Raw genomic sequence first — 27,721 nt, forward strand, 5'->3', positions numbered from 1 at the left:
CAAGGTAGCCTTCGATTTTAATTAAGGCATTCCAAGCAAAGAATTAAGCAAATATTTTAAATAAAGAAAACGTTGTTTTTCTGTGTATATGGATCACTTAAATAGCCTATTTGTTAGTGTCTATTTTATGCCTTTTACGTGACTTGAAAAAATCATATTCCTGAAAGAAAAAGATCTGAAAATTGGAATTTCTTAGTTTCAAATCTTTATTACAGCACTGAAAGTTTAATTTTGTAGCCTAGGCTTGCTAATTAGGCCTATTTTTAAGGCCTTTGGGTAGGTTAGTCTATTAACCTTTGGATTTTGACTAGAGAAATGTTAAAGTAAATAAGAACAGTATTATATAGGCTATAACCTCATTTAAACTGAATGTTATTAACAGAATTCTTCCCTCATTAGGTTCAGGGACTTTGTTAGCCTATAATACTAGCCTACTGGATTTTCAGGATACTTCTAGTTCTTTTCTAGGTCAATGTTTGTATTACCAGAATAATTTTTTTGGGTCATGAAACTATTGTTAATAGATGCATTTTGACTTTTTTAATATCTTTTCTCTCTTGCAAAACTACCACATACCTAACCTAACAAAAAATTGTCTCTAAAAGCCACAGAGTAATTTTCAGTCTTAAAACGTTACCAATTTCATATTTCCAATCAATAAAAACAGAAATGATTGCAAATTCTATATGTATAAATAGCCTACAAGAATATTTTGGCTGGAATAAATCCATTATGGTTAGTTTGCAGTAGTTTTGCAAGAGAGAAAAGATGTTCAAAAAGTCAAGATACATCTATTAACAATAGTTTCATGACCCAAAAATATTGTTCCAGTAATACCAACATTGACCCCTTTCTATCCTCTACAATTTGCAGAGATGGTCAGCAAAACACTCCATACAGATGTTGCAAGAGAAGTATGTAGCTTGAAGAATATTGTTGAACTCATTAAGTAATTTGCATTGGTTTTTACCAGTAAACTAGTTGGTCCTCTTCACTGTAGTCAATCCTGCAACATCCCTCATTTGATATCACATATTCAAATCTCCCTCTCCAGCTGTCAAAAAGAAAACTGAAGTGCTAGACATCAATAAGTATCTCCCTCCAGATAACTTACATCCAAGACTAGCCCTAGGCTACTTAAAAAGCCTACAAAGGAAATTGACTAACAAGCTGGAAAGGTTAACATACCAAAGTGAAAAGCAACAGGCTCATCAATAGGCTATTAGACCTGTGGTACCAAAACCCCTCAGCAGATTCTAAATGCTGAAATTCCAATATGTCTCCTTGCCAATAATGTACTGTCCCCTCACCAGCATGGATTTCAGCTAGGGGGATTAGTTACAACCTATCTTCTCAAGAAGTAGGATACACAATCATAACAGATCTTCTATGCCAACAAATTCATGCTCTTTAGCTCCCTTTCCTATAAAAATGATACTATCCTAATCCAAAGACTTCAGAGATGTGCTGCAAGGTGGTATAGCTGGCCTACAAGATTTTCCTTACAACAAGAGACAAGAGTGCTTACAGCTGCCAATGACTGTTTTTATATGCCTCTGAAGTGATATGATACTGACCTACTAGTATAATGCATATACAATTGGCCCCCTCTTTACCTATAAATTGTCAACAATTAGAATAAGTTCTAGCTGAAATGATGATTGCACCCACAGCTACATCTTTCATGTCTAGACATGACAAGGAATAGAGTAAAAGGCAAGACTGTATGTCCTTTTCAACTTCCCACTGATACCAAACTTCATCATATAAGTATCTTTCTATGAAGCTGATGCTCCTTATTTATGTCAAACCCTCTCACACACTATGCCTAATTTTACTCTGTTTGGTGGTATTGTCTTGAAACTATTTGAGAATGGTCATCTTAGGCCAAACCTACCTTGTGGTCACCATTACTGAGTTGGCTTAAATTTCATCTTTCCAGCAAACTTCTGTTATGGCATGTCACCAGACACTAAGACAGTAACAAAATTTTCTCTGTTCTCAAAACAGATCCAGTATAGGCCTTAGTTTTTCTCTGATGTGTAAATTCAGCTAATAACCAGTAACTGCAACAAATTTGAGGGATACCAGACAAAACTAAAAGTAAAAAGTTTTGAAATAAATACCTTCCCAGGTTATGTTTCAGTCTTTGAACTTATTCCTGAAAGTTTTGTTCACCTAGTTGACTACTTTCAAAGATAGCAACAAGCCACTAAACTAGAATCTTATCAGCTAAGATATCACTGAAAAATCAGAGAAATACTGATACTAGCAACTCACTGTAGAACCAAGCTGTCCAACACTACCTCAAGTACACATGCTATTCATCTTCCTCTTTACATCCTCTCAAGAAGTTCCAATTTGCCTTAAATCTTTTCTTATGACTTCCTCCTGCCACATTTGATGACTATGTAACCTGCTTTTTGTTTGGTCCCAGATGGCTTTGCCATGCACCGGGCCCTTGCACCAGGGGCACAATGCCCTTGCACTGGGTCCCGCACTTCCCATTTTGTCAGAATGCATAAAATTAAAATAAACTTCAACAATGCTAAAGTCTCAAGCAATAAATATGCTTTGAGGTGAAAGACTGAAAAATGACATTATCCTTAGACATTAGTTCAACTAGTGAAATGGGCAAAAATATAAGAATTGTGAATAGGTGTGAAACTAGCATTCTAACAATTAGTGATGAACAATACAAGAAAATCCCAATATTAAATTGAAATTTAAATCAAGTAATTGTGTCAGTGTGATCTTTATAATATAATTTTAATGTATTTGTATGCCTTAATGTTAGAATACCTGGGATCAATTGAAAACTAAATACAATAGATAAAAATTCAAATAAAAAACAAACAATTGGAATCAGGTATTCACGTGTAAACCTTGTTTATGTCAAGTTATGTATCAATGTAATTTAAGTGTAAGGTGTAGGTTCAATACAAGGTGTAGGAATATATAAATCAAGATTTTCTTTAAATAATATATAAATCAAAATTTTCTTTAAATAAACATTTTGAGGTAAAAGAATTAAAATAAAAATATTTATTTGACAATAAAAACATTTTTTAAGAAAGGTAAAATTTAAGGAAAGGCAATGATCTGATTGACAAGGGCGTCAATCTACAGCAGGAAAGGGGATATGTGACATATGGACCACCAACCCCCCTCCCCCCTACAAAACTCAGAACCAAATTCCTCATTTGTTCACTTTAGAAAGTTTTAAAATAAGAATCTTTTAAACGTCTAAAGATTTTAAAGTGTAAATTCATCATCCCATAGGATTTGTGCTTTTGGCACAAGTTTCACAGCAAGCAAAAAATGATACTTTTTTTGAAATGATTTTTTTGGCAGTGGATTCCACTGCCTGCTCTAATGAATTGTCCCTGCACTTTATGCCAAGTGGTGAGTCACTCGTTGCCTTGCTTTTTGTCTTGTCTAAACTAATCTTCAGTCCGAAAAGACTTGCTTTCTCTCATATGACATTGAGAAGCTCCTGGAGCCTTTCCTTGTTTGCCTCAATTGGGGGATGTTGTTGGCAAAATCAATATCTGCCAGTTGTTTATTATCGCATATTTGGATCCCAAACCTTGTGCAATCTCGAAGTGCATAATCAATAACAAGGACAAAAAGCAGGGGGGAGAGGACACATCCCTGTTTGACCCCAGAAATGATACTGAAATATCATGTATTTCCTTCATGGGTCTGAACGCAGCACTCCGTGTTTTTGTAGAGTGCAATGATCAGGGATACCAGTTTTTCTGGAAGGCCATAGTGGCGGAGGATTTTCCACAGCAACTCTTGGTGTATTGAGTCAAAGACTTTTTCGAAATCCACAAAGACAAGGTACATCTTTTGCCTCCATTCTTTGTGTTCCTCAATCAACATGCACAGGACATATATAAGGTCTGAGCAGGAGTAAGATGGACAGAAGCCATGCTGTTTTGTCTCTCAAGTGTCAGAATAGAAGACGGATATAACTGTCCTATATCCTGAGCTGAACTGGGAATCAGACAGTCTAAAAGAGGTGTGGACCAGATTCAAAAGTTTTGCTACTCTAATGTTTGATGGCCCTTTGAGTGGAAAAAATGAGAAAAACATGTGTGCATATCTGCTAATGTGACTTGGAGAAAAAGGACAAGATGTGTCCAGCCCTTGGACACTTGTTTACATATTCATCCATATCTTGAATATTCATAAGCAGCGTCTACAACAACGCCGTTTACCATTATAGTACCGCGTTTTTGCGACTAGGGAAACTACATATTAATGCAACATCTCATCCAGCTGCAAGTGAGTTGTCCCAAGAAGAAGGAGTTATTCATTGTTAGAAAATAAGAATAATTCAAAAACTGGGATATTATCGACCCAACCCAGAAAGAAGAGGGAGAAAGAACTGATCTGATTTTCGAGAGACATGCTCCGATTGTCTGCAGTTGATTGATTGAGCAGCTGATAGAAAAAGACAAAATTAGCACATACCTTGCCAAATTTGATGACTACATTAGTCCGCAATCAAACTCCATATTCTCCTTATATACATTTCACAAACGTGACCAATTGGAGCTTGAGCCTATAGAGTAATATGCAACTGAACTGAAAATCAGAGTTAAAGACTGCTCATATAGAGCTGCAATTATTGATGGAATGGCCCAAGATTACCTCGCCTTTAGAACATCTTCCCAGAAGATTCATGAAAGACTTCTGCTGTCAGGATATGAATTGACCTTCTCAGATGCTATTAGAGTTGTTATAACTTACACAGAAACCCAGAAGACAATGTCAACAGAATCAACTAGTCATGGAAAACAAGAAGTTAATAACATCAAGAAGAATGAAAATAGACTGTGGAAACCTAATTGCGACTGAATTGAAAAACCATGTTTGTTACTTCTGTGGCGGAGAGTATTCACAGAATCACCAGTGCCCTGCAAAAGGGAAGATCTGGAGTAACTGTGGAAAACCCAACCATTTTCCACCTGTCTTTTGCAGTACCAAAAAGACTGTGAACATCATCAGTTCTGGAGCTCAACCAACTGACAAACTATTCATCCATCAAGTAATGATGGATAAAACTGATGACCAGCCATATGCCTAACTAAGAATGTCCAACAGTTCAGTATGAAATCCAAGATTGACGCAGGGGCACAAGCCAGCATCATAGCCAGACAGACAGTGGAAAGACATAATCAAAAACCTGCAATTCACCCTACAAACCACATTTTAACAAGTTTTGTGGCCAGGACATTCCTATCATGGCAATATTTAAGATTGGCTGTGTCTACAAAGAAAATGATAGCCAACACATCCTCCTATTATTTGCAATACAGTCAGCACATCCGCCTATCCTTGGCTTTAGTTCGAGTTGTCAGCTGAACCTGGTAAAGCTGATACTTAGGCTTCAGTCTGGACAGCTCAGCGCCAATAATATACTCACCACATTTTGTGCCCTATCTAAGGGAGATTAGAAACTGGATGGTGAATGTAAAACAATCCTTAAGGAAGATGCAAAGCCATCCATTTAGCCCACAAGATGAATCCTCTTGAGTCTTTAGTCCAAATTCAAGAATAAACTAGATTGTATGAAGAACCTAGGAGTCATTGAGAATATGACCCATCCAACTGATTGGCTGAATTCAACTGTGGTTTTGAGATACCAGATGGAACCTTGAGAGTCTGTTTAAATCTTTGGAATCTCAACAAAGCCATAAAGAGACCCCACCATCCCTTGCCAACTCTTGAGGAAGCTGTGCAAAAGCATTTAGGTGCTAAGTACTTCATCAAGCTAGATGCCTAGACAGGATATTGGAACTTATGTCTTGATGACAAATCTTCCAAACTAACTACATTCTCAAATCCACATAGGCAGTGCAAATTTAGACGTATGCCCGTTGGACTCAAGCATGCAAAAGATGAGTTCCAACGCCACATTGACGAGGTATTCAGTAACCTCAAGAGATTCTCAGTAATATCGGATGACATCTTCATTTCTGATGTATCTGAAGAGGATCATGACAGAAACTTTCAAAAAACCCATTTAAGAGCTAGAGAAAAAGAAGTCAGGCTTGACAAAGACAAGCGTATCTTCAAATCAACTTCAATACCTTGCTTTGGACACAACATTTCCGAAAACGGAATTCATCCAGGCCCCAGGAAAATCTAAGTAACAGAGGAAATGCTATCACCCAAATCCCAGGAAGGACTACAAACAGGCCTTGACATATTAAACCTTTCATGGTATATCCCAAATTTGTCAAGCCTAAATTAACCTCTTTGGACCTTAGCTAAACAGAAGCAATTCAACTGGGCGAGTTAACATGAAGCCATACTCATGGAAACTAAAGCGTTGACCATAACAACAAGTATGATCTTTGACCCTAAAAAAAGTCAGATAAAGACCCAAGTCAATGCTTCTAAATCATGACTTGGTGCTTCTGCTTCAAGAGAATAAAATTATTTCATTAGCGTCTAAATCACTAAATGAAACAGAGCAAAGATACTTGCAAATCGAAAAGGATCTATATGCCATTGTTTTGGATGTCGCCATTTTGATCGGTATCCATATGGCAGTCATTTCCAAGTTATCAGTGAACATAAACCCCTGGAAACAATCCTCAGTCGCCCAATCAGTTCCAGTTCCAAAATTTTTTATACAGGGTATATGAACAACCAATTAGTCTGTTCACCCCTTTGACTTTTCTTAAAAGTATCATTGGACCTTCAGAAATTATCAATCAATTAGTCGTCGTCAAGATTTCAAAGAATGCTGTTACATCTAGAACCCTACAATTTCAATATAAAATGTCGAGGAGGCACTGAAATATCGATCTCAGATACTCTCTCCCTCCTCACATAGAAACCAAAGAACCATTTCACAGAGAACTGAACACTATGTACACTATGTTATGATACTACTACCAATCAGCCAAGAAAAGCTATCTGACTTGAAACAAGAAACGCTCAAATATCCACAAATGAGGGTTCTGTGAAAAATGGTAGAAGAAGGTTGGCCCAAAAAAACCAATAGTTCCGTCATCCGTGACTGAATTCTGGTTAGTAAAAAGTAGTCTCAGTGTTGTTGATGACATCATTTAAAAGATGACTGTCTTGTCATCCCATGCAGCAAGCAAATTGCTGCATAGAAAAGCATCGATGCTTCACACCTTGGTACTGAGAAGATGAAAAGCAGAGCCAGATCAGTCATTTTCTGGTCTGAGATGAGTCAGGCAATAGAAGGTTTTGTGAAAAAGTGTGATGCATGCTCCACTTATTCTACAGCAAATGCAAGAGAACCTTTGCATCATCCCTGGTACTCATGGGGGCCTATGGCATTGATCTGCTTTACATATCCAGAAGATATTACATGATTATAGTGGATTATTACAGTCGATTTTTTGAAGCTAACGAGCTGGGAGCAGAACTTACATGAACCTTATAATCCAGAGCTAAAATCTCACTGATCTGGATTTGAGATACCCTTGATTATTACATCTGATTATGGCCTACAATTCACTTCAGGAATGTTCAAGGATTTCATGAGACAGTGGGGAATACAACAAAGCAAATCTAGTCCAAATCCTTAGTGCCCTGCACCATTGAGTACTTGTCTTCAAAAATTGTAGGCCTACCTATACAGGAATTTATATCCGCAAGGAATAAAGAAAGGGAAAGACAAAAATGCTACTATGATCAACATGTCAAAAACCTTAATCCACTGCAGATGGGTCAACAGGTTCGAGTGTACTCCAACGATCAAACCTGGCAACCTGCAACCCTCCTCAGAGAAGCAGATACGCCGTGATCGTATGTAGTACAGACGAAAGAAAACAAAAAATATCGCTGGATTTAAAAGCACTTGAAAGTCGGGACTGTAGATGAAAAGAATTTTGATTCAAATGCCAGTAGCTCGTCGGTACACGATTCATGGCATCTCTCTCCGAACTTGCCCCAAATAGAGGACGTGCACTTTCGCCAAGCCAGAATCGCCAGTCGCTATGGCCCAGGAAAACAATGTGGTCTCCCTGCCTTCCATGGCCAAAGTCGACAACAGTCTTAGAAGTTCTGCTACTACAAAGAGTTTTCGACAAGTCAATCCACCGTCAAGAATAAATAATTGACAAACTGTTCTGAAAAGAAGGGAGATATGTGTATTTAATGTTGATTTTTTTTTCTATAGTTTGTTATTTTGTGTGTGTGTGTGTTTATTTATTTTTTTGTATTTATTTAATGCAAAAAAATTCGATAGTTTTATTTTTCGTTTTTTGTATGTTTAGCATTTTCTGTGTGTATTTAATTGTTTTTGTTCCACATATTAATACTTTTATAGTCTTTGTGGGTAAGAAAAAATTATTATTAATATTCCTTACTTGGCCACTTGCATCTTGTGTATGTGTGCTGTTATATATTGCTTAGGCTTTTGCTCATGCTTTCCGTTATGCATTGCTTGTACTTTGCTTGTGATTGCATTACTTCAGGTTTTGTAACCTGGGTTTTTCAAGTATATGCTTGAAGAGACAAATTGTTACACTTCCAAGTGTAAAGAAATATAGGCTAATAGATATAGCCTGAAACTTTCTAGTCTGAGGAAACAGGGGAATCCCCACTGCTAAGCAGTATATTCTTCCAGAGGAGAAAAAAAAATCAAATTGAACACTTTCAATTTAACGCTTCATTTTGGTATAACTTCAAAACTTGCAGGGTTTGGGTATAAAAACTACCCTTGACTAAATACGTTATGCAGTCAGGCTGGAGCAGTAAAGCACAAAACATGGGTATAACCGAAATTATTGCTGGAGATGAAATTTACTGAACCCTGGTTTTCTACCTCTTGACAACCTTCCTGCCAAAGAATACTATAACGAGGGACTAGACTTTCCTGAGCTATGTATCAACCCTAAGCTTCATAGTATTTGTCTCTCTAGAAGGAAAAGTTGTAAAAAGTACACAGAAAACACAAAAGGACTGCTAATTTCTTCTAGCTCAAATTCAAGAACAGCGTTAACAAAAAGTGAATCCTCATCTTTCTGCAGGCAGATACTTTAAGGTACCCTAACAAGGTTACCAATGGCAGCATAATAATGGGGGCTGTCCAATAAAAATGGGGCAAAATCAATTAACTACCAAAAAGCAAACTGAGGATTATTCGTGATTATAGCCTACAGCTAGGGTTAGGTAAGAGCCATGACTCATCACTGCAATAGAGAGTAGTTTGTCATGTAATCATATTTAAGAAATTTAAGAAAAAAGAGTGGAAGTTTTTCTGATCATTCATTTGGTGTCATAAAACACCCGACAATAAGCTTGTCTCGGTCATTCAGAACTGTCTTTATTTGGGAGCTTTTTTCCCAAAGGGTCCTTTTGTAATTTTCTCTTTTGTTTTTTTTTCAAGGCTGGTGGTTTGGCTGGAATTGCGGTTGATGTCGTTTTATTCCCCTTGGACACATTAAAAACACGACTCCAAAGCCCTGAAGGCTTCGCAAAGTCAGGTGGTTTTAAAGGGATTTATTCTGGTATTGGACCTGCATTTTTAGGGTCTGCACCAGGAGGTAATTTGCTAAATTATTGTAAATCCTAATTCAACAAACTCTAGTCTCCATGGTAAAAAAATAAGCTTTTTCTTATTGTTTCTATCATTTTAAATAGGCCTAGTTTATACACAAGTGCCTGAGTCCAATGCAAATGTTTACCTGTTTAATAACAGATTCATCTAATCAACAACAACCAATTTGAAAAAAAAAATATTGATTAAGCGCATTGTTTCATTGTAGTTCATGCTAGACTTCTTCGTTTTACCTCTACATTTTAGAAGAAATTACTGAGCACTTACAAGATGGTATTAAAAAGAAACTTTCTGGGCTGAATTTGCTCCTATTTCCTTGATATTTTCAAATATCCATGCTCTGATATCTCTATGTGCATCCTCAATTCATTTTGAACAGTGTTGGATAAAGGGTGATTGAGCGAATGGGCCCATCAAAGTTAACAAGAAAATAAATTAATCTAAAGCAAATTGTTTTTTACAATATGGGATAAAATATAAATTATTCAAAAAATTGAAAATATATTTATTTAAAGTTTACATTGCTTAATGAGACTTATTAGTGTGTTTAATATTATTTAATGTATAATTTATAATAAAATAGAAAACTAATACCTATAAAAGGTTCATGTCAAATTTATTATATTTAGTCTGGATACTCCTATAGTAGAGAAACATTACTTGCAGCTGTGACTGCTTAAGAATATGACTCCAACTACTTGTGACTGTGATTATATACAAGTGCAACTACTTTCTGGAAATTTTGTAGGGAATATTCGACAAAATCATAACACGCTCTGTTTATGCTGGTGGTCAAAAAGGCGCATCAGCCATATATCAGGGAGAGCTGAGGGTATTAAGTTGAAACTCTCAGGACATGTTCAGGTGATGTTTGAATGTGATTGGAGGGCAGCCAGTCCCTCCTCCACCTGCCACGTCTTGATTTCCTTCCCTAACGCTGATCGGGATTTAAAGAAATGTGTTTCGTTCAAAATGTCTAATAACTATGCCTCTGGGATGTCAAGCCCCCCCCCCCACAGCCATCAGGGCAAGGGTTGTAAATTATGCAGTTCGCGATTATTCACATACAGGATTTGTCACTGGGAAATAGTGATACTCCTAGGTGTGCCTGAAAAAACTAAGAGTGTTAAGGTGAAGTTCAACTTCAATGTTGAACTAAATCAAAAGACACAGTGTGCATCCTGGCTACCAAAAGGTGGAATCTGTAAAATCTTAGCAATGGCCAAGGGTATTAACTTCAATCTTTCAATGCTGCTACTACTACTGCGACAACTTATGACTGTGACAACCACTAATTTCAGAAAATTTTGAGGGTATGATAAAAACAAAATCGAAGTAAACTATGTGCATGCTGGTTGTCAAAAGGCAGCAACGGCAATATCTCAGGAATTGCCGAGGGTGATAAGTTGAAACTTTCAGGAAATGTTGAAAAGTGTTTGGACGGCAAAGGGCTCCCTTGTCCTTTTAAGATGTCCCCTGGCCTAAAAACTGATCAAGACTGCCCTAAAAACTTTGTTCAAAATAAAAACTTTGTTCAAATTAGTGAAAAGGTCCAATAACTATGTCTTCTGGGTTGCCATGCCCCTAAAACCAACTGGTGGACGAGTGGTAGATTATTCAATCTACCCATTCTGTACATACATTACTTATCATCGGGAAGGGGGCATTGTTTGAACCTGAGGCTATCAGCAAACTCTAAGGGTGTTAAGGTGAAACTTCAGGGAATGTTGAAGAGGACGTTAAACTAAATTAAAAGACGCTAGGTGCACCCAAGCTGTCAAAAGAATGTATATGTTATATGTTAGGAGCGGCTAAGGGCATTAACTTGAAACTTTCAGGACCAGTATTACTACTACTATGACTACAACTGTGACTATTTGTGACAGCGACTATTCATTTAATTTTTACGCATTTTAAGTTCTATCTATTCATCAGTAACAGTCTCTGCTTTCTTCATGTTTGACATGATCATTTATTTTAATTTCTTTTCGTTTTGGGTTTCGTGTATTCTTTGATAGTAATTTATGTTCATTTTGAGTTTGAAATATTGTAGTACTTCATTTCTAATGGTCTTAGTTTAATATGGCTTTTAACTTTTATTTGACAAATTCTTATTTGGGAAGTTTTTGTGAAAAGTAAGTCTATGAACTAAGATTGAAATATTGGAAGCCATGGTAATGGCTCTGGTCAAGTATGTTTTAGAGAAATAGGCACTTCAAAAGGCCTTCAAGAGCGATTTTTGAAGGGAAGTTTTAGATAAGCTGTCCAAAAGTTGTGAATAGCTCCCACCTTCTGGCACTACAATGAAAATATTTTATGGATGAAGGGCGGCAGATTGCCAAAAATTGTGTTTTTCTGCCATCATTTCGAAAAATTAAATCACACTGTTTTTTTTTTTTTTTGACGAACGTTTATTCTTTGATATTAATTTCTGGTCGTTTTGAGTTTAAACTATTGCAGGACTTTATTTTTCTGGCTTTTTAGTTTTTTTTTTTTTTTTGAAAAATGCCTTTTTCGGGAAGTTGTTTCATAATTAATTATTAGTAAAGATGTTGGATGCGATGAAGATGTAAAAAGTAAGTCTATTAACTAAGACTACAATGTTGGAAGCCATGGAAAAGACTGGTCAAGTGTGATTTTGAAAAACGTGAGGTTCAAAAGGCTAGAAAGATTTTTTACATTTCAAGGGGAATTACTGAAGAAAAGTATTAGATAAACTGTACAAAAATTATGGTTAGCTCCCACTTTCTAGCACTACAATGATAAACAGAATTAGTCTGGCTTGGTCTGGTTTCATGAATGAATTGCGGCAGATTGCCAAAAATTGTGCTTTTTGGCCATCTGTCTGGGGCTAAACTAAAACCAAGTTGCCCCAAATGGGATGAAGAGTTCATAATAAAAGAAATAAAGGGAAATCGCTATTTCATGGGAGGAAGGGAGGATAAAAAATGATGCTTGTCGATTCATGGGGTGGAGGTGAAGTGTACACAGCTGTGTTGGCCCCCGGCGTCTTGGTACTTCAATGAGTTGTTAGCAGTAGTAGCTGTAATATAAGAATGAGAATTCTTTGAAGATTTCCCTTAGCCGCGCCCCCCTCTTTTTACCAGGTTCCTAGAAAAGCTGAGCGTGTTGCGTCTTTTATGAACTGGAATCATACACGAATTGAAAATATGTGATTAGAGGACCGAAGTGAGCCCTGGCTCCTTAAATATCACCTTCCCCCTCGCACTGTTAAAATTCTAGAAATAAGGTAGGCACGTCGTATCTTGTTTTAACAGAAATAGTCCAAGGATTCAAAGTGATAATCTAGTTTGTAGGATAGAAACAAAAATAATTTCTTAGAATTAATTCCATATAGAACTTAACGTATGCGTTAATAAGCACTTCTTTTCTTTCAAATTTTTGAAACTTTCAGATTCTTCGAACACTGTCGTCAATTTTGTTTGCTATTTTTTTTCTTATCATAAGTTTCCAAAGCTGCTTATTTATTTTGCTCAAAACTGATGTGGCAGCCCTACTCTTATGACATGAATCGATTGAACAAGTTATGCTTTTAGTTAAATTAGACTTGTATCTTTCTTTGTTACTTTTTCGGATCCTTCTATTTTTGAGGGCTATTTTAGTAATGCGAAAACATCCTATGCCAAATTGTCTGAAGTAATTGAAATCCCAAAAGGCGTCAAAAATGAAAAGTATCATTACCAAATTTCTTTTCTTTTAAGTATAAGCAATGTCTTTTTAAGACATGAAAAAGTTGAAATTTTTAAGTTCAGTTCAGAATCGCTAAAGTTATTATGTAAACTACAAAAATATTTACGGTGTCTCAGCAATAATTTTAATGTTTTAATTCAAATTTGAAAAATGCCTGAAAATTAAAAAAATAGTTTATTTTTTATTTGCAGTATGAAAAGACATTAAATTACGGAAAGAGCGAAAAACTGATAATTTCAAAAATATTTGTATATATTTTTACAAGGGATTACAACTTTTCAGAAACCTTAAAAAATGAAACCAAAAGTTTGAAGCTTAGTAGAAATTGGACTTGCTTTAGTAATCAGATATCTTTGGAAAGACACGGTATGAAAATACATTAAATTTCGTAAGGATCAAAAAACTGGTAATTGCGGGAATATTTGTATATATTGAAAAATCGGACTTGCTTCAATAATTAAATATCACTGAAAAGACACAAATTGTATGTGGTAGAATCCATATATAGAAGCCTGCCGCGTGCCGAGAGCACGGGCCCTGCGGCTGGTAATCGTAAAACATTTGTATGCATTTTAAAAAGGGATTGCAGCAATTCAAAAACCTTAAAAAAGAAAACCAAAAGCCTGAAGCTTAATAGATATCGTTAATCTTTGAATAATTTTTAAACTTTGCTCAATCAAATATCTTTGAAAATACTGTAGTACGAAAAAACAAAGTATTAGTATTAAAAATTGTCTATTTTTTTTAGCTGGCGCATTTTTTTGCACATATGAAGGTGTTAAGAGTGCAATGTCTGGGAATCGATTTATTACGACACAAGCATTTTCCCATATGATTGCAGCTGCTGCTGGGGAAGTGGTATGTTCAGATTTTTTAGAATATTTTTTTTTTATATATTTGCCAAATTAGTAACAAACCATAGAAGAAACAACTGCGGAACGTTATATAGAACATACTGTTGGCTATAGTTTTATTTGGTTATATTGTAATAATGAATGAATGAACGAATTTATCAAGCAATTAAACTGAAAAAGGGCATTTTGATTGATTAAACCAACTTTTAGCACAAGCTGTAAGAAACGCAATATGACTTGGAAAATATTAAAAAAAAAATTGAGTTTACGGAACAATGGTCTGTAATTACATGAATTAAAATTGTAAGAAGGTTGGCGATTAAAAGACAGTAGTCAAGTCCTCAGCAAAGTTTCTTCAGTCATCCGCTGTAAAATGCCCAAAATTCTCTGATTGCCCACAGGTTCTTTAAGAAGTCTTTTTTCTGACTGAAAAAAATGTTTTATTCAGTATATGCTTGATATATCTTTTGAAAATTTCACCAAATGTTTTTTTTTTCTGCTGCTGTTTTAGCAGGGAGTTTATGATATTATATCCTAGTTTATTGATTAGGCTACCATCACCGAATTTTTCAAAATCTCGTGCTATTAAGGTTCACATGTTTTCATGATGCAGTCATGTTCCTTCATGAAAATCAGTTTGGGTTTCGAGCTGGACATTCGTCGGTTATTTAGTCTTAGATTTTAGGCTAATCCCACCTGTTTTGTTTCAGATGTAAAGAAGGGATTCGATTTATTCAAACACAACATTCTTTGTGGAACCTCGTTTTAACCTCGTCAGAGTGCATGTAACTACTCACTCTTATTTCCATTAGTATCTTTTGCGTCGGGAGATTCTTGTTGGCTAGAAACCTCTAAATAACTTTGAGTTGAATTTGGAGTTCCCTAAGGTTTTACCCTGGGTCCAACACTTTTGATTATGTTAATGGTCTCTTTTATGCCGTAAAATGTACATTCCGAAGTTTTTTTGCCATTTATGTCACTCCTGTCTTGTAGATGCAGGTCGTACAAATTTCACGTTAACTTAATAAAAGTTAAAATTGCTAGGAATATAGGCATCATGCGTAAATTGAAGCACACATTCCTGGGATCTGTGTTGCGGTTTTTTCTCTTTACCTTTTCTCTGATCATATATTTGTTACTGTTCTACCCTGTGGTTTCCTACTTTCGAGTCAACTTACGAAGCATAGTATCTCTTCATGACAAGGCAAGATTAATCGTCAGCTTTGCAATTTCATCTGCTGTTAAACCCTTTTAAATATAAGATTAGTTTATGTTCTTGGATGTGCTTATTTACTTTTGCACGGCTGAACGAGGAACTTGTAATTGTCTTCTAGTCTCCTGCTTTTGTATCTGGCACTTTGTCGTATTACCTTCTGGTTTCCTACAACATAAGGGTCCTTGCATTTACTTTGCATTACCTTGCTTTACCTTGCATTTAGTCTGACTTTAACCTTCGGGTGGTATCTTCAAGAGTATGGGATACACTTTCAGATGTGGCATGGGGCTGTCATTCCTTTGGCTCCTTCTAATGTCTGGTGGTTTATAATTTTTTAAAGGATAAATTAAATATATAAATATCGATTGATAATTTTACTTATTATAGTATTATTCTTTTCTTTTCTTTACATTTATAAACGTTGATCTTTCGAAATCAGGTATAATTTTGAGTTGATTGTAAAAGTGTAGTGTTATACGTTTTAATTTAATTTGGTGGTAAGAGGATGGTGTTACCTTTCTCTCTTTTATCTGTGTTGTTTATCAGGTCTCTGGAGTCCCTTACAGCCGGATTTGAGTTTAAATCCTGTTCCTTGTTTTCTTTTTTATTGTTGGGCTTTTTTTTTTCTTTTCCTTTTTTCTTCCTTGCTCCTTGTTTTTCGGGACGTGGAGTCCATTGTAAAGGAATGTCAATTCCTGGTTTTTTTCGTTGTTGCATATATATCGTTAACAAACAAACCTAAAATGCGTAGTAATTTGTTTCTTATAGAAATGAATCTATTGTCTCTGCTGATACTGCAGTTACTCTTATATTAGTTCTTATTCAGGAATTCAATTTAAAAATTTCTAAAATCACTAGGTATTTCCCTTTGACGAAAATGATATTCATAATCTTAAGTAATTTCTCTCATTTACCATGCGATCATCACCTGAGACTTTATTATTTTTCAATCTGTGTTGTATATACAGTAACATCTCTAGCCCTTTCTTCCAAAATAAATCATCTTTCGCTTCCAAATTGTCGGATATATTGTTCACGTTATTTAATACAAGTTTATCACCATTTAACCCTTTCTCAAGGTGTTCTGCCCATCTCTTTAATGCTTTCTTTATGGATAACTGAGGTCCAGTTCCTAATTTTAACTGGGACAAGCGGGGCCTCACTACTTCCCCTAAGTTTTTGAACACGCCACTACAACAGAAATTGCTCTTTGAGCAGAAATTATTTCCGTATATGAAAGGGGCTGTCCCCTCCTCAACGCCCCGCTCTCTACACTAAAATTTGACTTTTCCTCACAACTCTACTTTATAAAACAATAAAAGAACTTTAGCTTAAAGAGCGGGGCGTTGAGGAGGGGACAGTCCCTTTCATATACGAAATAATTTCTGTTCGTTTTAAGTTTTGATGTCGTTCCTTAGTTTCAGCTAAAAAAAACTTGTTTTTTCAATTTAATTTCTGAATGTTTTTGAATTATTTCAGGTTTTTGGTCACCGAACATGAATAATTAAAACAAAATTTGCATTTTAATTTCACTTCTTTTTTTTTACTAATAATAACCTTATAATAACCTAAGTTAGATTTTTGTTCTAGTTGTTTAAGAATGACTCCTGAATCACAAAGGTTGTTTAATTAGAAAAATAACCTCTTTTAAAAGTTAAAAAAACTTTAGCTTAAGAGCGAGCTATTGAGGAGAGGCAACCCAGCTCCCTCTCCATGGAAAATTCCCTTCCCCCACTACAGATTTCTCCATGGAAAGATTCTCCCACGTATAGCTATATTTGCCGAACGAATTCTGTAAGGTATGCGTAAAGAGGAAGGGATTAACGAGGGGGCAAACTTCCTCATATATTTAATATGACGGGTCCCCCCCTCCTCGTCGATACCTCATTCTTTACGCTAAAGGTCAAATTTTGTTCCAAATCTTTAAGAATGAACCCTGAATCACAAAGGCTGTTTAATTAGAATAAGTAGCTCTTTTGAAATTACTAAAAATACTTTAGCGTCAAGAGCGTGGCATTGACGAGGGTATAAACCCTCTCATATGCCTAATAATTTCTGTTTGTTTTAAGTTCTAATGTTGCTCCTTACTTTCAGTTGAAAAAACTCGTTTTTTTTTAATTTAATTTCTGATTGTTTTTAGATAATGCTGGGGAATCCAGTGGCCCCTTCATGGAAATTCTCTTTCCCCATTGTTGTGGCAAAAATGCCACAATGGAAAGGTCTTCCCACGTAAGTTTCTCCCCATGAACTTCCCCCCCCCCTCACTAGGAAAAATCCCCCTGAAAACGTCTGTATACTTTCAAATAACCAATGCTAGGCTATATGTAAACAATGGGTAAAGTTCATAACTTGTAGCCTTTCCCCCGGGCACTGTGGGAGATTAGATCGTCCCCAAAGACATAGTTAGTAGGTTTTTCGACTATGCTAAACAAAAGGGCTACCTTAAAATTTTGATCCGGTGACTTTGGGAACAAAATGAGCGTGGGAAGGGGCCTATTTGCCCTCCGATTTTTGGTTACTTAAAAACGGTACTAGGACTTTTAATTTCCGTTCGAATGAGCCCTCTTGCGAAATTCTAGGACCACTGAGTCAATAAAATCATCTCTGGGAAGAAAACAACAAAAAACAAGAAAACGAATATACACGCATCCGCGATCTTTCTTCTGGCAAAAAGTACAAAATTCCACATTTATGCAGATGGAAGCTTGAAACCTTTACAGCAGGGTTATCTGATACGCTGAATCTGATGGTGTGATTTTCATTGAAATGCTATGCCTTTTAGGGGGGTTTTCCTCCTTTTTTCTAAGATAAGGCAAATTTTCTAAGGCTCGTAGCTTGTGATGGGTATACTAAACCTGATGAAACTTGTATATTTAAAATCAGCCTAAAAATCCAATATGCATCTATTGGTATCAATATTCTATTTTTTAGAGTTTCGGTTACTATTGAGGTGGGTCGCTCCTTACTTACCACGTGGTTTGTTACCACGAACTGTTTGATAGATGTCTTTAATGTTCATTTTAATACTGGTAGCCCTCTAACAGGGCTTACTGGTACAGTTTTTTTTCTGATGAATTTCTCTCGGAAATAGGTCTGAGTGATTCAGCTATACTTCTCGTGGTATTCGTCCTTTATTTGTATACTGCCTACTAGTTCAACAAACTATGCTCTGTTTTGATGAAAATCTTATCGACAAATATGTTGTTAGGTATTTTACTCATTTTCAGATTTCAGGTTGCTTGTCTAGTTCGTGTTCCTGTCGAAGTCGTAAAGCAGAGAAGACAAGCATACCAGCACAGTTCTAGTCTTTCAATTATCCGAAGTACTTATTATGGCGAAGGGGCTATTGGATTTTATAGAGGCTACCTTTCAACAGTGGTTAGAGAAATTCCATTTTCGTTAATTCAATTTCCCTTGTGGGAATATTTGAAACAGCAGTGGGGAGCAAAGAAAGGTCAATTATTAGATCCTTGGGAAGCTGGAATATGTGGAGCGCTAGCGGGTGAGCATAATCTTCTTTTTACATTTCAATTCAGCTTATTTACAAAACTAAGAAACATATTGTTATGAAATAAAATAAGCAAGGATCACGTAGCCATTAAGAAATTGCTGTAAAAAAAAAAAAAAAAAAAAAAAAAAAAAAAAAAAAAAAAAAAAAAAAAAAAAAAAAAAAAAAAAAAAAAAAAAAAAAAAAAAAAAAAAAAAAACTTGTGAAACCAGCAACGAAACAGACAAAAAAAAATTGTTGATAAGAAAACTCGTATAAACTCAATTAACTGTTATAATCCCATTTTAACACGATAATTCAGATTCCTCACAAGCAAATAAAGGTAAACATACGTGAAGATGACATCACTCAACGAGAACCATACAAAGAAAAAAAAAAACTTGCCTAAGAATGAAAACATTCCGAACTTGAGTGTAGGGATCTGAAACGAACATAATCTGTATATATAAAAATAAGTTGTTTGTGTGTTATATCTGTCTGTCCGCATATGACGTCTGAATTATTTCATCATATACCAATTCAAAAACGAATGTATTCAAGCCCGAAGTAGCTGAGTTGGTAATGCGTTATGTTCCAGGTTCTAGGTCCGTGAGGTTGCAGGTTCGAACCTTGGCTAGGTAAAAACTACAAAAAAAACTAAAAAGAAAAAACTAAAAACTAAATAAAAAACTAAAAAAACTAAAAAAAGGTAAAAACTACAAAAAAAAGTAAAAAGAAAAAAAACTAATAACTAATAAAAAAAACTAAAAAAGCTAAAAAAAAACTAGAAAAGGGAAAAAAATGAAAAATAAAGGAGAAAAACAAAACTAAAAAAAAATAAAAATAAAAAAAAAACTAAAAAGGTAACCAATTCAAAAACGAATGTATATACAGACTGGGAGAACGGGACACAAATGACGACCGGGACACAGGGAATATAAATGACGAGACACAGGGACACAACTACAACGGGGACGCCGGGGGGCACAAGGGGATTATAAATGACGACGGGGACACAGGGAATGTTCGATTAGCAATCACCATCTACAAAGCTCAAGGGCAATCATTAGAATCATGAGGTATAACTAAAAAAAACTAAAAAAAGGGAAAAAACTAAAAACTAAAAAAAGACCAATTCAAAAACGAATGTATATACAGACCGGGACACCGGGACACGGGTTTAACCAGATGCGACTAAAATTGGATCGTTGTGAGATCTATATATATAAAAATAAGTTCAAAAACGAATGTATATACAGACCGGGACACCGGGACAAAAATGACGACCGGGACACAGGGAATATAAATGACGACCGGGACACTCAAAGAGAAATTACAGAGTGACACCGGGACACAAATGACGACCGGGACACAGGGAATATAAATGACGACCGGGACACAGGGACACAACTACAATGGGGACGCCGGGGGGCACAGGGGGATATATAAATGACGACGGCGACACAGGGAATATTCGATTAGCAATCACCATCAACAAAGCTCAAGGGCAATCATTAGAATCATGAGGTATAGATCTGAATACGGATTGTTTTTCCCATGGACAATTATATGTTGCATGTTCAAGAGGCGGTAAACCAATCTATTTATATGCACAGACAATGGGACAGCGAAGAATGTTGTATATTTGCAAGTTTTACGTAGTTCAAAACATATATATATATATATCTATGTTCACAGGTGGGACACAGGGACACAACTACAATGGCGCGTAACGACTTACGCGCGCGGGGGGGCTTGGGGGCCGAAGCGCCCCCACCAACTAGGTGTTGGGGTGGCGCGAAGCGCCACCCCAACAGCTAGTTAAAAACAACTAATCATTTCAAACTCAAAACAAATAGAAACCAATTTAAATAAGAATGTTACCGGCGACCGCTTAAACCCTGCAAAGGCTTTAGGTTGTTTGTGCTTTGTGAAAGCAGTGGAGAAACAATTTGAATAAAGTAGATACTGGTAGTTTCTGAAGCAATCTGTTCAATATGTTGAAGCAATATTTTGACTTGTTGACTCGATAAATCATTATCTAAACGATTTGTTATAAATCTGAAAGAAATGTATTTAAAAAGGAGAAAGTGCTGATGAGAAACTACTGCAAATTGTCCATACTACAAATATACTTGAAAAATATCCAAGAAGTCTTAGCAGTTTTCATCTTTTCATATTATAATGATGAAAGAAAAGTGTCTATAAATATATTTAACTTTTAGTGAAGTACCAGTGACAAACTAAATTACTAGCCAAAATTGTGACTTCGCAGCAAGATTAGAAAACGCTTTTCATTAGCACGATGCCTTACTTCGCAAAAAAAAGTTAAATTAAAATTGAATGGGCATTTCTTCAACTTTCTAAAAACCACGGGTACTTAGTGTTTCATATTTTAAAAAGGTATCGTTTAATTACGTAATTATAATGAAGATTCTACAGATTTGGCTAAAGGCTATATATTTAGAACACTTATGATTTTCTTTAAATTTTTTTTTCCACTCAGTTGAGATTTCAAATTTGGATCCTAGGGAGAAGTGTTGATGTTTCCCAGGTGCTCTCACTAGAATAAATTTGTATTTCATAGATTATTTCACGTAGCGTGAAGCTACAAATGCATGTGTAGGCATGTTTTGGGCGCAAACATTGTACATGTTTGAACGCGTGGAGAATGCCGGGCAAATATTTGTTGTGTTTGCCGGGATCACTATGTTTTCCTTTGTATCACCAGTGCACCACTGGTACCAGTAAGCGCGCCCAAGACCACTGCTCGGCTCTGGACCCGGCACGCACGGGGGGGGGGGGGGTATGGACAAAACTGTCTAACTTGACTATGACGTTGTACGTTTTATTTATACGAAATACGCTATTCAAGCAAATCTTATTTTATCCAAAGGCGACTAAGATGCGCTTTATTTTAAGGTGGAACTGCTGCTGCGTTAACAACACCACTTGATGTCGCTAAAACGCGAATAATACTCGCAAAAAAGGATTCAGTTATGGCCAAATCTAATATAGCATCCGTACTACAATATGTGTATCGCAGTTCAGGCGTTAAAGGGTTTGTAATTTTTAATTCGTTCTTTATATTATGATATTTTTCTTGTAAATTTGGACAAAATACTTGAATTAATTGATTAAATTTATGACCGCATCTTTTGGATGTCTTAGATGAAAAAAAAAAATGAGAAAAAATCTGTCCTTACAAAGCATAAAGGTATTAAATTTATTTGGAGGGACCAAGTAGGCGCCGATCTATAGTATTCACTTTCTTTCGTTCTGACACCAAAGGGTATCGTAGGTTTTTAAGAAACAATGCTCTAGAAATATCTTTTTTGCAGTGTTGTGATGTTGTTCACTTCATCTATTTGTTTCGTCTTCAAAAATGAAGGTGGGAGAAAGCTCATAATCTCTCTTGTGAGGTTGCCTTTGTCTCGGAGACTAATAAGTATCCATATTTATGAGATTTAGGCCCGATAAAACTTCGGTCCTTAAACTGTAGTTTTCTCGAGTTGCAAGGCATGTAGCCCACCTATATTTGGGCGTATTGACATATACTTCTCACTGATTGATTGTATTGATTAAATCATTAAGATTGAGGATTATAAGCCGTAAAAGAAATTCAAGTTGGGTTGTTATCGTTTTATTCTGATTTTCGTATTAGTTTGACTAGTTGCTAAATTGTAAAGATCCAATGTATGGTTGGCTCTTAATGATATCAACTATCTTAATAATACTCAATATTTAGGTGATCCATTATGGTTGTTATAGTGTTAAGTGGGGTAGGTCTATTGTCCTTGGTAGAACAGTGTACTTCTTTCCATCGCTCAAGTCTCTTCTTTGAATAGGGAGAGTCTAAGAGGAGAGTTTCAATGAAATTCTGTTTCACCAAGTGTTTCATTGCTTTTGAGCATGTGAATAATTATCACTTAAGGAAACTGAAGCGGTAGTCTTAGATGGCTCTATATTTCAAGAACTTTAGCTGGAAGCACAGGACGGTTCAGTTTCTCTTCAAAGTGATTTTTCAACATTCTTTTATCGATTGTCAACTTTGGGTCTAACATCTTTGTTGAGAATAGTGGTAGCCCTAACAGCCCTTTTGTTGGAGAGATCTTTTTGTTAACTGTATATCCTGTAAGCCTATTTCCTGCTGTCAAGTCCTTTTTAAACTTTTTGCGCCTCCCACGAAATTCCTGTGTACTGTCCCGAAAGAAAAAACTGTAAAAACAAATGTGTTTTTCTTGGCATAGATTCACCTTAGTATATCTTTTGTTAGCGCTCCGTTTTCATTAAAGATACTCTTCTGAATTGAAGTTTTACCTTATGTATCTGATGATATTCCTTTAAGTAACCGTAAGCTATGATATTATGTAACTGAATTAAATATATGACAGCCTCCATCTGGAACTTGCTAAATACCTACATAATATACAGACAATTGAACACCGAGCAGTTTAAACTCTCAAGTTAGCTACTTGTATTTTACCGAAATGTTTGCCATGTTTAAACGTTCAAAACCCAATGCTGTTCTGGTGCTTCTTCTTTCATACAAAACCAAACATAGAAAGCGCAAAGCTTAAACCAAACTTCGTGTCAATTTTAATTCTATTTCACGTTCTTACACTTATTGTTTCTCTTTTGAAGTCTCTCCTAATCTATCTTATTTGTTGTGTAATTTAAAAGTCCACAACATCTTGTTTCTAGGCTATTTTCTGGTATGGTTCCACGCGTACTTTGGATATCCATAGGTGGTGCAATTTTCCTTGGTGTCTTTGAAAAAGCGAAGCAGTATTTTGACTGTCGAAGTGCTGGGAGATAAGTTTTATACATATTTGAAAATATACTCAAGTTGATACACTAGGATCTTTTTTTTCAAATTTTGGACTATTCATCCTGTAACATTTAAATATGTGCACCGTAAGTTATTTGTGTCAAACAATCAAATATCATGTGCAGCACAGCACACGCCTCGTACAGATTCAGAACAAAGACTATAGAAAATAAAAGGAGACTAAAAGTTCAACCTTCCATCCAACAGAAACATCAGAAAAGTCATTACCATTTGACGACTCAGTTCAGTAGCAATACTGACTATGACTTCTTTCAGTCTAACCGTAAGTCTTCTATATTTTCTTTTGCTAGATTTTTTTTTTAATTTTGTTGGTTTTTTACCTTTTTTCAAAGCCTAATGAGAAGCATGCTATGTTGCTGAACTTTAGGTTTTCTTCAGTTTCCCATTTCATTGAATTAAAACGAGAATTTGATGAAGTTCAGGTCGTTTGAAGTCTTCAACACTGAAACTAGTATAATGGTTTGGGTGAAATAACCCACCAATTTCTCGGCTATACTGAAAAGTTATCCTTCTACTTTGAAAATTTGTCTTATAAATAATTACCTATTGTTTTTGACACATTATAACCGAAAGTAAGGGGTTTAGTTTTTCCATTTTATTTTCGGGTCTACATGCTGAGATCTACATTTTTGGTGAACTTGATTCAGTCTAAAACTGAACCTCCAGGCATAATATACGCGGGTTTCTTATATATTTTGTAAATTTTCGAGCTCCTTTTATTGATCATCTAAACTTTTCAGTACGCTGCTTAAGCAGTTCAGATTCTAATCTTTTCTGGACTGTGTCCAAGTATCGCCCGTAGCCACCAACGCTCCGATTGGTGTCGATGTGACTGTCAAAACTGTTATGATTGTTGATCCCAGTGTTCAGACTCGCCTATAAATTCCAATAAATTCCTATATTTTGATGCACTCCTATAAAATGCCTATATTTTGGCTAAAATCCTATTATTCCTATATTTTCGGCTGAAGACCACTAAGAACATTGCACATGATTTGCAATTTTCTGTCTTTTGGTGTAGATTGATAATTAATTACAACTGTTGAGCTTTTTGAACTTAAAAAATGCTTCGTGTTGGGCTTAGTAAGCTGCTTCTGCCTGGGCTATGTTGTTGTGTTGACTTAGTAGCCTATGTTTTGTTTTTTGTCATGTTGGGCCTGTCCGAAATGAGCGAAGATCAGTATATAGGCTAGCAGTCTCTGTTTAATGAGACTGGATGTTCTTGCGACTTCTGTGTTTCCTGGCTGAACGCTGGCTGGCTGATGTGAATACGGCCCAGTTATTCAAATGGGCTATTCTAAGATAGTTGCTAATTGAGGGAAGTATAATAGACATGCACTGGATAGACTATATGCTACATTCTGTGATCAATCTGTCCTTTATCTATCTGGTCTTTATCCCCTTCTAAAGAAAAATGGTGTTAATCAGATTCGGACTTTTTATTTCAGATATTGTAAATTTTTACTTTATCTCCCCCCCCCCCTTGGTATAGCAATGTTAAGATAATTCGTAAGTTTGATGTCCCTGATATAAGTGCAAAGTCGGCCCTCCTGCATGGAAGATTGTCGGAATCAGCTTTTTATCGTTTATCGCCTCATCATCCTTTGGTCCGTCTGTTCGGTTAATCTCATTGTAGCATACTGTTTTTATGGTACTTGGTATTGACCAACTGACATATAGCAATCACAACTTCTGTCGGTCTGTCTGTCTGTCGGTCCTGGTTTTGCTACTTTAGGCACTTCCAGGTAAGCTGGGACGATGAAATTTTGCAGGCGTATCAGGAACTGCACCAGATTAAATTAGAAATATTCGTTTTTCCGATTTGACCATCTGGGGGAGGGAGTGGGGGGGCCGTTAATTCAGAAAAAATAGAAAGATCAAGTATTTTTAACTTACGAACGGTTGATCAGATCTTAATAAAATTTGATGCTTGGAAGGATATCGTGTCCAAAGCTGTTATTTTAAATCCCGACCGGATCTGCTGACATTGGGGGAGTTTGGAGGGGGAAAACTAAAATCTTGGAAAACACTTAGAGTGGAGGGATTGGGCTGAAACTTGGTGGGAAAAATAAACACAACTCCTAGATACATGATTGGCAGAACCAGAACAGATCCGCTCTCTTTGGGGTAGTTGGGAGGGAGGGGGGTGATTCTGAAAAATTAGAAAAAATGAGGTATTTTTAACTTACGAACGGGTGATCGGATCTCAATGAAATTTGATATTTAGAAGGACATCGTGTCTCAAAGCTCTTGTTTTAAATCCCGACCGGATCTGGTGACATTGGGGGGGAGTTTGGGGTGACCTAAAATCATGGAAAACGCTTAGATTGGAGGGATTGGGCTGAAACTTGCTGGGAAAAATAAGCACAAGTCCTAGGTACATGATTGACATAACCAGAACGGATCCACTCTCTTTGGGGTAGTTTGGGGGGGGGTTGATTCTGAAAAATTAGAAAAAATGAGGTATTCTTAACTTACGAAAGGGTGATCGGATCTCAATGAAATTTGATATTTAGAAGAATGTCGTGTCTCAAAGCTCTTATTTTAAATCCCGACCTGATCTGGTGAAATTGAGGGGAATTTGGGGGGGGGGGACCTAAAATCATGGAAAACGCTTAGATCGGAGGGATCAGGATGAAACTTGGTAATTTATGTGACCAGGCATCCCACACCATCTACCACAGATCTGATCCCGAAGACTTCCGAATCCTATATTTGGCCTATATTTGGGCCCGGGAAATCCTATAAAAATAGGACAGAGCCTATAATTTGAAACGAACCGACCTGTCCGAACCCTGTGATCCTGATGTGTGTAAAACATTCGAATTGGATATTCACGCCACTATGATACTTTATGCAAAACAACTTAGGGTTAATCTCTCTTACTTTGGATCCCTCAATTTTGGCTAGCATCCCATGTATCGTCCAAGGGTAGTAACTACCCTATTTCTAAATTATCTGGCCCTCGCTCTACTTAAAAATTTATACCTGACATTTTTATTAATGCTGAGAAAGACAATCGTCATGGTTTTTCTTCCTCTCCGTCACTTTATATGAAAATTGAATAAAACTGAAAGTAACTCAAAGTAAGAAGCAACATTCAAACTCAAGAACGAACAGAAATGATTAACTATATGAGGAGGGTTGTTCCCTCCTCAAAACCTCGCTTTTTGCGCTACAGTTATTTTTATCACTGTTAAAAGAGCTTTTTTTATTCTAATTAAACGGCCTTTGCGATTCAGGAGTCGTTCTTATAGACTTTGGATAGAATTTAAACTTTAGCGTAAAAAGTGTGGTGTTGAGGAGGGGGCAAACCTCCTCACATGCGTAATAATTTCTGTTCCTTTTAAGTTATAATGTTACTCCTTAATTTCAGTTGAAAAAATTAGTTTTTTTTTTAATTTAATTTCTTATCTTTTCTTAATAACGTCAGGAAATTTGGCTCTACCTCCACGAAAAAATCCACCTGCCCACGAAAATACCATCTGGACGATTCAATCCTGTTGAAAATTTACTCCGGACAATTACCTTTAACATCTCCTTGCGTAAAATTGAGTCGGTAAAGAGAAAGCAAGGCATGTACAAAGAAATTTGTATACGAATTCTGGCAAATTCGCCTAATATAGAATTACCCCTGAAAAGCTCATCTCCTGTAAACTTCCTAATTCGTGGAAAATTCTTCCCGTGTAAAATTCTAGAGCAGAAAATTCGTCCTTCCCACTCGAAAAGTGTATGCATACTTCCCAATAAAAAATACTGTACGTAAACAATGGGCAAATTTTATAACTTAAAGACCTTTCCCCAGGGCTTGTGGGGGGTCATGCTAATCTTCAAAGACATAGTTATTGGGTTTGTCGAGTATGCTGATCAAAATAGCTATCTATAATTTGGTCGGATGATATTGGAAAAAAGTGGTTTGGAAGGGGGCCTAGTTGCCCCCCAATTTCTTTAGTCACTTAAAAAGGACACTAGAACTTTTAATTTTCGTTACAATGAGCCCTTACCCGATGTTCTAGGGCCACTGGGTCGATACGATCATCCC

The 27,721-nt window shown here is 36.2% G+C and overlaps 1 protein-coding gene across 1 annotated transcript; it reads left to right on the forward strand.

Annotated features, from left to right (window-relative positions):
• Positions 1 to 53: 53 nt before the first annotated feature.
• LOC136033018 (mitochondrial S-adenosylmethionine carrier protein-like) lies at positions 54 to 23,687 on the forward strand. The gene is made up of 6 exons (XM_065713558.1): positions 54 to 112; positions 9,389 to 9,545; positions 14,019 to 14,128; positions 18,575 to 18,842; positions 21,750 to 21,888; positions 23,532 to 23,687. Exons 1-6 carry the CDS (start codon positions 89 to 91, stop codon positions 23,644 to 23,646), a joined length of 813 nt encoding a protein of 270 aa, XP_065569630.1. The 5' UTR covers positions 54 to 88; the 3' UTR covers positions 23,647 to 23,687.
• The last annotated feature ends 4,034 nt before the right edge of the window (positions 23,688 to 27,721 follow it).

The sequence above is a fragment of the Artemia franciscana genome, chromosome 11, assembly GCF_032884065.1.
Source record: "Artemia franciscana chromosome 11, ASM3288406v1, whole genome shotgun sequence".
NCBI classification, from domain to species: Eukaryota; Metazoa; Arthropoda; class Branchiopoda; order Anostraca; family Artemiidae; genus Artemia; species Artemia franciscana.